Source organism: Sycon ciliatum, chromosome 4 (genome assembly GCF_964019385.1).
Source record: "Sycon ciliatum chromosome 4, ocSycCili1.1, whole genome shotgun sequence".
Classification (NCBI taxonomy): domain Eukaryota; kingdom Metazoa; phylum Porifera; class Calcarea; order Leucosolenida; family Sycettidae; genus Sycon; species Sycon ciliatum.
Window position 1 is genome coordinate 28,378,867 of NC_088646.1, and position 11,892 is coordinate 28,390,758.

The 11,892-nt window shown below is 45.9% G+C and overlaps 1 protein-coding gene across 1 annotated transcript; it reads right to left on the reverse strand.

The window, feature by feature from the left end:
* Window positions 1-909: 909 nt before the first annotated feature.
* LOC135813683 (uncharacterized) lies at window positions 910-11,758 on the reverse strand. Its single transcript, XM_065326725.1, has 10 exons — window positions 11,262-11,758; window positions 9,500-9,739; window positions 8,455-8,560; window positions 7,705-7,848; window positions 7,035-7,193; window positions 5,100-5,279; window positions 4,809-4,931; window positions 4,170-4,301; window positions 3,752-3,868; window positions 910-2,228 (listed from the first exon to the last, which is right to left on the reverse strand). Exons 1-10 carry the CDS (start codon window positions 11,504-11,506, stop codon window positions 2,115-2,117), a joined length of 1,560 nt encoding a protein of 519 aa, XP_065182797.1. The 5' UTR covers window positions 11,507-11,758; the 3' UTR covers window positions 910-2,114.
* Window positions 11,759-11,892: the final 134 nt, after the last annotated feature.

Here is an 11,892-nt window from a genome sequence, read left to right on the forward strand (position 1 = left end):
TGCGTGAAGTGTGTGGGTACAGTGAGGGCTGCGTCCCGCCAGCCTGTGTAGTGTCGCAGGAAGCATGAGTTTCAAAGTCTAAAGAAAATGTTGAACGACCGCTGCTGGCATAACACCATACTGCATTGGCTAGAGCATCACTGGCACTGGCCCCTGGTTTGAGTCCGTGACAGTCAGCTTTTTCTTCAGACTTTGTCCCTTTTCAACTCCCTCAACATGGATATGACATCAAGCTGTAGGTAATTTTTTGTAGTCAGCAAAAGCTTTGTTCACCCTAATGTTTGTTTGTTTTTTTGTCAGAATCAATCAAGTCTTGCTCCCAGATCGTGTTACTAGTACACTCATACCTCGTTTATCCGGGCAGTCCGGGACCGGGCACTGCCCATAACTCCCGATCACGTACGTTTTGATGGGGAAGGGACATAGATATGGTGTTATAGCACCACTATTTTCACTAAAATTGGTAAAGGAGTAGTGATATTTCCACTGAAACTCGCCCGAAGGGTGCTTGACTGCTTGGTCAGCGTAGACCGAAGTCAAAGTGCCCGCTGTGTCCGGATAACCAAGGGATGGGTGTCACATGGTATCAACTTGGGACAGTTGAGCCAAACTGAAGAAAATGATGACATATCCGTTGTGGCTGTAGTGCATTTCTGAGTTACGGACGCTTCTGAGATTTAGATGCGGTCACTCCTCAGTCCCTCGGCTCCCGGATAAGAGAGGTTCTACCATGCTGTACTGCTTTGTCCACCCTTGTGGAATTTCAACTTCGTGTCTTGTCTGCTGCACCTATTCTCTGGAACTTGTCAGTGCACAACCAGGCATGACAGCTCGGGTGCACGATAACTGTGGGATCCATTATGTGGCCAAATTAGGACATTCTCTTAGCCGATGAGGCGAGAAAAACAAACAGAAAACGGCCCCATTTGGGAAATGCCTAGCACCAAAGCCACCATATGGCCACGGCAAGTTCGTAACACTTGCCGCTCTGCATCTCCACACACATACAGTTTAACACCTATGAGTTTTGGACAATCGTTAAATTTGCAACTCGTTTTAATAATATGTCCCACAGTAGTCACCGGGGAGTCACGGAAGCAGGTGCAGTCTTTCCTCAGATCGAAAAGCACCACTGTAACTGGCAAAGGAAAAGAAAGACGGGCTACACAGACAACTAAATAAATAAATCAAAATAAATAAATAAATACCAAGAGAAAGACAGTAATTACTTGTAGTTCAGTTGTGTATGTCCACGAACATCTTACATAAATCTCACACTGAAAATGGTTGTGTATGTCCACGAACATCTTACATAAATCTTGCACTGAAAATGGATATCAAACGCCTGCCATAGGACTTTGTACAAAAAGTCAAAAATAAATAGCACTGAGCTGAATAGAAAGGAACATGATCGACATCCGGTTAGTTTTCATCCCAAACACTAGGGTAGCTTCGTTTGACTCAAACATTTGTTACATGACTGGCATCTGCAAGTTTACAGTAATAATCTAGGGACTGTTTCAATAGTACAAAAAAACTCGATCACAGAATAAATTATTACAATGCCATGAAAAAGGGTTTGGTTTCTTGAGTGATGGCCTATTTTTCATGTGGCAGAAACTGATTACTGACGAGTCTTGTCTGAACCTTGTCCATTCTTAGGTAATGAGTATTGAAAATCCATAGTATAAATACAGGCGGTGATTCCGAAAGAAATGGCCGATGGTTCGTATTGGAATATGAATTTTAAAGTATAATCCTACAAAAAATATTTCAAAGTTTTCGTCATGGGTGCGTCGAGGAGGGGGGGGGGGGGGAGAGAGAGAGAAAGAGCTGTCTGCGTAAACTTACCAGGCTGTTGGATTGACGACGCTGACGATCGGAATGCTGGGGCCAAGCAGTGGACATGTAGAGTGCATTGCACAGTACCATGTGTATCATGCGTACCACGCGGTTCTCAGTCACGGGCAAAGAATGGGCATTAACATTGCTGGCATGCACAGGCTATATCCCATGGGCATGCAGACTGAGAGCTTGCAACGGTCCTCTTGCCAAACGCAAGGAGCTGCAAGGCAGCAAAGAGAAGCCCCTTCAGCATTTACCGTGATGGCAGCCTAGGCGGTTTTTCGGCCAAAGAAGAGGCCCCAGCATTGATCAGCGGCGTTGACTCTCTCGACCTTGGCCTTCCAACCAGCGACAAGGTCATCATAGTCTTTCTCAGAAAACTCCTGCCACACAGCAAAGAGAAGACGGCAGTATGCTTTCTCAGTAACCGTCAGGACAACAAAAAGACCAGCTTATGTACTACATGATGTAGTACTCTTGCTACTAGTGAAAGCTTCCTAAGGGTGTGCAGACTCCACTGTAGCCACTTCATGTTTCACACAGTTATACACCAGTACTCGAAAACGGTCTCTCGGCTACAAATTCTTACAAAAATAATAAATATCCAAATTTTCGGGCCAGGCCCATCTTCAGGAATAAATTTCGAGTACTGGTGTATAACTGTGTGAAACTAGTGAAAGCTGTGTTGGTTTTTAAAGGGGAAGTTAAGGCAAAAATTAAAATTTCACCACTTGTAGTCTTCGGGGTGCTGAGTCGAATGGTCGTGGTCCGAGGAAGCTGAGACGCCCCCTTCCTACTTGAATCCCAATCGAACTCGCGAACTTCCACCGAAACTGGGTGACTGCGCCCTACTAGATGGGGATTTGTATGCAAAATGTCACTAAAAGCGCCATTTCATTCTTATAAAAGCACGGATGACCGCGATTGGCCCATATGTTGTAGTCGTTTGGACGCTGAGTCGACTGGTTTTGGTCCGAAAAGGCTGCGATGCAGCGTTCCTCCTTTATTCCCAATCGAACATGGTTGAACAAGCGGTCACGTGCTGCTGCGTACGCCAGTCACCTGGTCACCGTGCCTGCAGGGTACAACTTACTAGCCTGTTTGACCTTTTTTGGGTGCAGTCCTGTCACTCGAGTTGAACCTTGGTGTGAAAGTTGTCGCCTGCTGGCGTGGTGACCAGGTGATTTGGGCACCCAGGAGCACGTGACCGCTTCTTCAACCATGTTCGATTGGGAATAAAGGAGGAACGCTGCATCGCAGCCTTTTCGGACCAAAACCAGTCGACTCAGCGTCCAAAAGAGTACAACATATGGGCCAATCGCGGTCATCCGTGCTTTTATAAGAACGAAATGGCGCTTTTAGTGACATTTTGCATACAAATCCCCATCTAGTAGGGCGCAGTCACCCAGTTTCGGTGGAAGTTCGCGAGTTCGATTGGGATTCAAGTAGGAAGGGAGCGTCTCAGCTTTCTCGGACCAAGACCATTCGACTCAGCACCCCGAAGACTACAACTGGTGAAATTTTAATTTTTGCCTTAACTTCCCCTTTAAGGTGGCGATACATAGAGCTGTTCCCGGTATGACGGGAACACTGAATACTAGTACCTGGCAAAGTGCAGACCGATCAACCCATATAGCAGACGAGCGACTCTTTAGTTTAACAACCAGCAAGCAAGCTAGAACAGCATACTTCAGGAATGTTGAACTACATTGCAATCTGGTTGCAATGAACTCTTTCATACCTACTAGTATGCTGTGAAATTCGATACGAAACATTGTACATGCCTCGTTTTCTCTGTGCTCCGCTGATGAGTTCACAAGGGACGAAACAGCACGCTGTTCACAGATTGAGTACAACTATACATGGTAGAAACAGGAGACTAAGAGACAAAGCATGGGGTCCCTACCTTGACCAGTTCTGTCCGCTCGTCCGACGCTCTGCTGATTTCACGCTGCAAGATGTCACAGAACTGACGACTGCGATCCTCTGCCTGAACGTCCACGAATCCAGCATCACGCAAGAGCTGCAGACGTGCACATGTCAACCGTACAGATGGTGTTCAGAGTTATTTTCAACCCTTCTAAAGTGTTGTCCGTGCGTTGTTATGGAATAGTCTGCCAATCAATGATCACAAAGTTATGGAACATCATCATGCTGAAACGTATGAATGCAGCATGAATTCAGCCCTGATTTCAAGACCTATTGCCACTGAAAGGAAGAGCGAAGGCATAAGTTCTAGAACATCTGCAGCTTCAGTCGAGGAAAAACTACTGGTTATACATGTACTCAAAGTACCAGTTTACTGTGGGTGCTGTCAGACCTACCTGTCCATAGTGCTTGACACTGTGCAGTGTGTAGTGCCGCTGGGCTACGTACGCCTTGAAGCTCTCGCTCCACTCTGCCTCACCGCAGCAGTAATCGGAGATCAGGATGCGGCCACCAGGCTTCAGCCAGCGCTAAAACACACACAAACACACGGGCAGGACGCGGAGCACACTCAGCTGCAACAAAAGAGCTTTCAAACACAATGCCACTGCGATAATTCCATGTTGAAGCATAAGGAGCTATAACCGAAGAGAAGATGATTTGCTTCTCAAGTATATCCATGTCCCAGTATAGTAACTAGTTATGCCTTCAGCTACTGTACATGTACATCAAACTATACTTTAATACCGTATTCCGGAGTACAAGCCGCACTGGAATAAGCCGAATCCCCATTTTTTGCCACAAAATACAGACATCTATCCTATTATCACTGTTAATTTGATCATTGGAGTATAAGCCGCACACCCCTTTTGTTGCGTGAATTTTGAGTGTTCAAAGTGCGGCTTATACGCCGGAAAATACAGCACTTGGCATGTACTGTAAGAGTTTCAGAAGGGCATAGTTCATGAAGTAAGTAACTTAGTTCAAGTAACAGATGACGATTCTAGTGACGATGAAACTTATCATAGAAAACTTACAAAGAATGTCTTGAACACTTCTCCCTTGTTCGGAATGTGGAGCAATGTGTCCCTGCTGTAGATGACATCGAATGACTCATCAGGAAACTGGCGCTTGGTGCAGTCCGACACTTCGTACAGCACCTGCATAAAGACAAGCAAGCCCGGTTCTACATCAGGGGACTTGCAACCAATGCAGGTGATGTTACGTAAGTGACTTTATCATGATCTGCACAATCAGGAGAATCCAAGTTAGTTTATCTCGGGGTAGGCACGCAAATGCACCACCATGGCTCAGAGACAGCAACCTACCGATCCTGCTGAGCAGCTGACTGCCCGAGCCAGAGCAATGTGTACCATGTTGGTAGAGAGATCCAGACCCAGCACATCCACACCATGGTTCTCCGCCATGTACAGCGCACCGCCACCCAGACCTGATCCGACATCCAGGATCTTCTCGCTCTTCTGCAGCTTCAGCATGGGGACAAACTCCTGAAAAGAAGAAAATAGCAGACACCACTTGATTGCAATCAAACCCGTATTGTATAGTTCTCTTGATTACTACTAAAATGTAGCTTTTTCCTGTTGAGCTGCAGCTTTCTCCATACAAGAGAGTCCACCATAAGCAACCAGCTATCTTTAGAGGATGCTTACCGCAGGGACCAGACCAGGTTTCAACAAACATTCGAATTTCTGTAAATGTATGAAGACTATACCTGTCTATAGATAGGACAGGTTTCTGTGCACCATGGAGCGGTTGCCAAACACAGACTAGCCTGCACTTGAAGTAGAGTCATGGAGTTTAACATGTGAAGTTCATGATTGAGTCATGGAGTTTATGTCAGACGCCTACACTGGCCTGGGGAGTAGATGGACATGTACATCCACTCCACATCGACTGCGATTTCATGGAATGTGACCTAACGGCTTGATTGTTGCAGTGCTAGAATCCTGGAGCTTCGGTAGAGTTACAGTCCATTTCAAAACTATAGACGCGTAGTGTTTTGCAAAATTCGATGGGATTTATTTAAATATTTTTAGTTTTTTCTCCAGATTCCGTCTCTGCATCGCTTCACAATTCTGGCTATATACTTTGTTTTCGCTACAATTGAAGTTTATTTTTAGGCCAGGCTCTCTCGTTTTACATGTAATTTCTGTTTTGAAGGGTTTGACCAGTTTGTTTCGGATTTTTGCTCCTGCTGAGACAGTGCTGCGCCCAGACCATCGCGGGTGCATTTTTGTACGGGTCCTGGTAGCCTCGTGGTTTCGATCCGTGATTTCCAGTACAAGTGTGGGCCGGGGCATTCGAATCCCATCATACCTCCTGCCTTTTTTCTCTTCTTTTCTGCATGTTTTGGATCTTGTTGGGTGAAATGCTGTAGAGATGATAATTATATTTTCTCTTTTTGATTTGATTTGAGCCTCCCTGTTCCCTTTGCCTGATACAACGAGTGACAGTGGTTTCACTCACGCCAGTTGCAAGGTGAGTTCGACGACGAGGATTTCGGATACTCCAGCGTCAATCAAAATCCAGCTCTTGTTCAAAGAAACAATGAACACGACTAATCATATCTTTCTCGGCATCACTGAGATTCTTACGGACCTTGGAAGCCATTACAGTCACGCACTCAGAAAATGCAAGCAAGAAGATTCATTTGAGGCTTTCATTTCTTTTGAGACTTTCCTCACACCTTTTCATTTGCGACTTTGCGTGTTTTGCATCTTTTGTATTTCCCGCGGCGACGAAGAAAAACCTGAAAAACACATCTGAAAACCAGAAAACACTCATGCAAAACTCACGGCTATCGTGCGCTACAGTACGTACGGCTCGTACGTATGAGTTGACGCGTCTATAGTTTTGAAATGGACTGCAGTAGTCCGATTGCACTATAAAATCTGTGTCGACGGCTATCGCAATGACCATATGGTCCATTACAGTACTGTTGGGTACCGAAGAACGAGCAGGCTAGGATTTCACCAAGCAGAGCATACCAATGTATACACGGCGACCCAACGGTGCATTGACAGTAATACATGAAAATAAGAATGGTCTTGGCCAGGAGGCTGCCCCCCCCCCCCCCCCCCAGTTCTTCGGCGACTGACAATACTGTACAGAGCACACATCCAGACCCATGTGTCTACCTTCACTGTGTTCACCGGCACTGCATACATTATGATAAGACTATCTGTGACTCCCAAGTCTGACTCATTGCCTGCCTCGCTCCTCATCTCAAAGTGAGTACTTACTGCTGTTGTTTCTGGACCTCCGGTGCTGACGTAGTTCTTGCCAAACATCTTCTCGTAGCGCAGAATGCCAGTCTCAGAGTACTGCTGCTGATCGAGGAATTCTCGCATCGACTGGTAGCCAAAATAGTCAGCACTGTCTGCAACGGGGACCGTTGTCACCTGGAAAACAACGTGAAGACATCCAGAACATGATTGATCGTATGTGAGCGTATAATTAAAGGATGCAGTGGTCATGAATATCATTTAATAGGGGAGCAACAAATCCCACGTAAATGTACATTTATATCTCGCTTATCTGGGTGGTCCGGGACCGGGCACTGCCGATAACTTCGCGAATAGCACATTATGTTTTATCGTCTGATGAGAGTTTTCGAACACGAAACTCGGAGTAACGAGAAAGCTTTTGGTCTCTGTTGTTCTGCCTTGTGTAACTCTGAGTCACGTACATTTCAATGGGGAAGGGCCAGAGATCCAGAATATGACATCATGACTATATCCACTAAAACGGACAAAGGTAGTAATATTTCCACTAAAACCCATCCACAGGGTGCCGGGAAGTACCCGTAACTTTCGAGGTCCGGATAAGAGTGATGAGCGGTGTACAGTGTACAGTGTACTTCTATCTTCAACAAAAAGAAAAAGAAAGGAACAGTCCTAACACGTAACGTACCTTTGTCCAGCTCCAACACATTTGATGCGGGTTGTTCTTCAACTGCAGATAGGAGCGTACGCAGCGCGAGAAGTTCAGGTCCAGGCAGTAGGCTGTCTTGTCGTCCTGTTTGTACTGTACCGTCTCAAACACACGGTGGTAGTGCTATGGAGAGAAGGAGCAAGTGACAGCAAACCACGTGCAAAGAGTATTGTACACAATTGGAGTGTCAAAATGTGGAACTGATGTACAAGCACTGGAGCATGCTGACATGCAAATAACAGATGCCAGAAACAAGTACAAACTGCACAATACAATCATACACATCTTTTGTTGTACTGCCACATGTACATTCAATCTGTATACATGCACAACAACAAGCAATCCCATTGGATTTGTGTGCAGGCGTACATTCAGACATTGTGAGAAGGCCTCCTGACTGTTCTGAGGCTAGTTAAACGGTGTTTCAAAGTTTAGAGAACTCGACTATCACCCGAGCAGCATAGAAGCTCAATAGGAAGGGTGGCAAGTAGAGGTAGCATCGTATCGAACGAAGACATTTGCACAAATACAGTTGTCATGTTGCGTGAAGTATATGGAAGACATTTTCTTGGCATACATGTGCATCTGATTGTCTGTGGGTACCCCACTATGGCAAGGTGACGGCGTTGGACAGCCTGTAAAATTACTAGTCCACACGTTTGGTACACAGCAGGGAGTAGTAAAATTACCAATCAACATGCCTGGTACACAGTGATGGACACTGCCTACCTTGGGATCTCTGTACTTGGTTGGATTAGATGCATCTCGTGGCCGATCACCGGACTGACGGAAACAGGACTCACGGAAGAAGACGTGGCCTCCAACCTTCACCCATCTAGCGTGGAGAAAGCAAAAATTCAGAAAAGAAGCCGTCAACCCCAAGCAGGCACCGTGAACTACAAGGAAATCTGTGCCAGTTTCGGATTGCACAGGCCTGTGCCCAGCTATGTGGGTTTGCGTTTGGAAAGGTTTTCTTTCTGTGAAGCCTGTCCGAAATGGTGGTCACATGGCCATTTCCAGGTAATTTTATAAGCTCAAAATTAGTGCATCGTTATAGGATGGGAGTCGTAAAGAAAAAGGTATTTCATGACTCCCTCGTGACAGCCTCTGGGGATGACTCGCTTACTATTTACGCACCCTAGTTGTCGTATATGGTGATCATCCTGTATGTCTGATGTCTGATGTCATAATTATAATTATTATGGTCTAGTGTAAGCGCGAGTATGCTGTGATCTGTGGCGAGTATGGTATTTAGTGCATGAAAGACTACGAGTTGTCAGAGAGTGAGATGCATCTGGCTTTGTATTGTCAACACTACACTACATGCAGTGCACCGCCATACTCAGTTTCATGCGCATACTAGTATTCTGCACATCAAGTGCTCATTGTTTTGTGCAGGCTTTCCCCAACTGTGCGAGCCGAGAGAGAGAGAGAGAGAGAGAGAGAGAGAGAGAGAGAGAGAGAGAGAGAGAGAGAGAGAGAGAGAGAGAGAGCGAGAGAGATAGAGAGAGAGAGAGCGAGCGAGAGAGAGATGGATGGATAGATAAAGAGAGAGAGAGAGAGAGAGTTGGTATGGCAGACATGGATTTTGATTTGGTTTCCAACTATCACTCACTGAAACTCCGTTATGCTCAGCAATTGCCTTTCCGCAAGGGTTGCAAACCTAGCATAAGTAAAGGCCACATGCTAACTACAAATCTAACTCGAACTAACAAGCAGTACATGCACATGCATAACAAAGCTCAGTTGTCACCTGTCACAAGTCCCGCATTACCTGAGCATCCTCTCGGCTAATTGATCCAGCTCAGCGTCGCTCAGGTACATTAACAACCAGTTAGAGAAGACGACGTCGAACGAGTTCTCCTCATAGTCCAGCTTCATCGCATCGCCGCTCACAAACGCGATGTTGGAATGTCGCTCGCCATTGATCTGGCGGTTCTTCTCCACAAACTGCTCCACAAAGTCTACTGAGGTGACATGTTGGGCCGTTTCAGCAAGATTCCCCGTGTAGCGCCTGGAAAGCACAGGAGTTTGCGTAGCATCGGAAAAGTAGGATCTCAGTACATGTACACAGTTACACAGTTGCGGACAGAGTGCTCACCATTACAGGCATCAGGGACACTGCAACGGCACTACTTGTCACCAAGCAGCGACAAACACTAGAGAACCTAATAGGACCTGTACTGGTATTCTGGGGTCCTATACACAGTATACAGGTCACCATCGACACTGTTCATTTGGCAACAGACAAGTCTCCAGCAAGTGGAAGTACAGTGGGTTTGAAATAACAAAACATTTATACGGTGACCGGCTTTAAATAGAATACAGTCACTGACTACTGTAAAAGTCATTATTCCAACGAGCCGCAAATATAACGATTTCCTAAAATTGACCGGTTTGAGTGTACCAAAGGTAATGATTCTCACTCATTCTCAACGCTTACTGCCAACAGTACCGTAAAGTACCGCGAGAGCGCCCCGTCTCGCGAGAGCGCCCCATAAGTTTGTACAGTGTGAGAACCTTAGTGTACTAAGGTCACAACAGGCATGTTTTTATGTGGAGCTCGTATCCACTCGAAGGTAAACTGGGTACGGATTGACTGCACAACGTGCAATGTGTGTACAAGGTCCCTGTCGTATGACCTACAGACAGGAAACCACCTCCAGAAGACGACCACGAAATGACGAGACGGTGGGGCGCTCTGGCGGTACTTTACGCTACAAGTATCGATTCCTGTATAACGTAGATTTCTCCTCGTTAACTCGTTAGATTTAGCACTTCAGCCTTTACAGTATGTGCAGAACTTCATTGGCAGACAGTAGACATGACTGACTGGCCACAATCTTCCTCACTCTCAGGGCTGAGGCGCCATATCTTCCGGTGCAAGGGGTTTGCGCGAACGGGCCTCTCGCACCTCTGCCACTGACTAGGGAGGTTCTCAAAAACGAAAGTTCACACTACGCAATTTTCACAGCTCTGAACGTGAAATAATGGCTTGGCACACGAATTGAGCTTTCGCATGCTGCTCGTGTACTCACCTCCAGAGATGGCTATAATATTATGGTAATTAAATCAACTGCTCCGCATTTTCGTGAATGTCTGCAAAACAACTTCATCCGGAGAAGTTACTGCTTCAGAAGCAGTACAAGTAGTTACTTTGCAGCTGTTTAGTTGTCATGTTTGTGAGAACTTTCGTTTTCAGAATCTCTCTATTGTTGCCGATACCGGGTACAGTCGTCCCTCTCTAATCCGGCACTTTATAATCCAGCACCCTCGATAAACCGGCACAATTTTCAGTAGCCAAATGTCCTCTTCATGCACATTGCAGCAGTAGATCAGATTTGTTAATCCAGCACCCTCCCTAATCCAGCAGATTTTCGTGGCACAAATGGTGCCGGATTATAGAGGGACCACTGTACATGTATTTGCATTGTACCCACTGTTTGGAGTATGATCGTACATACAATTTAAATTTTGTAGTGTTACCCCGTCACCACTGGTCACACACAACCATAGACTGTATACAGGTAACTTACCCTATGCCAGCACCCAGCTCCAGTACTCGCAGTCCTTTCAGACTGGGCAACATGTCCATGATCTCCGGCTTCTCGGATTCGTCCAGCGTCTCGGCTTTCGAATCGAGCATGACGTCTTGCAGAGATGCCGTCGTACAGTGCCCGTCCCAGAATTCCTTCATCGTGTTTCGAGTGCTGCTGTCACTGCTACCATTGCCGTCGGTGGCATGATTTGCTGAGCCAATGCTCACTGATGATTCCGACATATTGATGAATATTTCAGTAGGAAAACCTTTGACGAAATTCGAATCGTGATGCTTAGTTATTGGTAACCTTTTCAGAGTTTCGCGCAGACGTTCACCACAATGCAAGAACTCCTACGATGACTCCCACGCACACGACCACTTACACCAATCAACTACTCCGTCGAAGTCGTGCAGGTTTTACTTTCGGTTACCACTGATCCGACTGTATGGACCAATACAAGACGTCAAGACTGCAAGAGTTCATAACTGTACTGACTGCACTTCTTCATTTCCCGTCTTCACGTGGTACTGGTACGCGAAAAATGTAGAAAATGCACAGAAAATTATTTCACTCGTGACGTCTTCCACTGAAAAAAAGAAGAAGAAAATAACAGCTTTCTGCTTGA

Excerpts from the sequence above, each read along its gene's own strand:
- LOC135813683 (XM_065326725.1), bottom strand. The coding sequence starts at position 11,506 with ATGTCGGAATCATCAGTGAGCATTGGCTCAGCAAATCATGCCACCGAC. Across the intron at positions 8,561-9,499 it reads TTAGCCGAGAGGATGCTCAG|ATGGGTGAAGGTTGGAGGCC; the intron begins GTAATGCGGGAC and ends TCTCCACGCTAG. Across the intron at positions 7,849-8,454 it reads CCAAGTACAGAGATCCCAAG|CACTACCACCGTGTGTTTGA; the intron begins GTAGGCAGTGTC and ends TTCTCTCCATAG.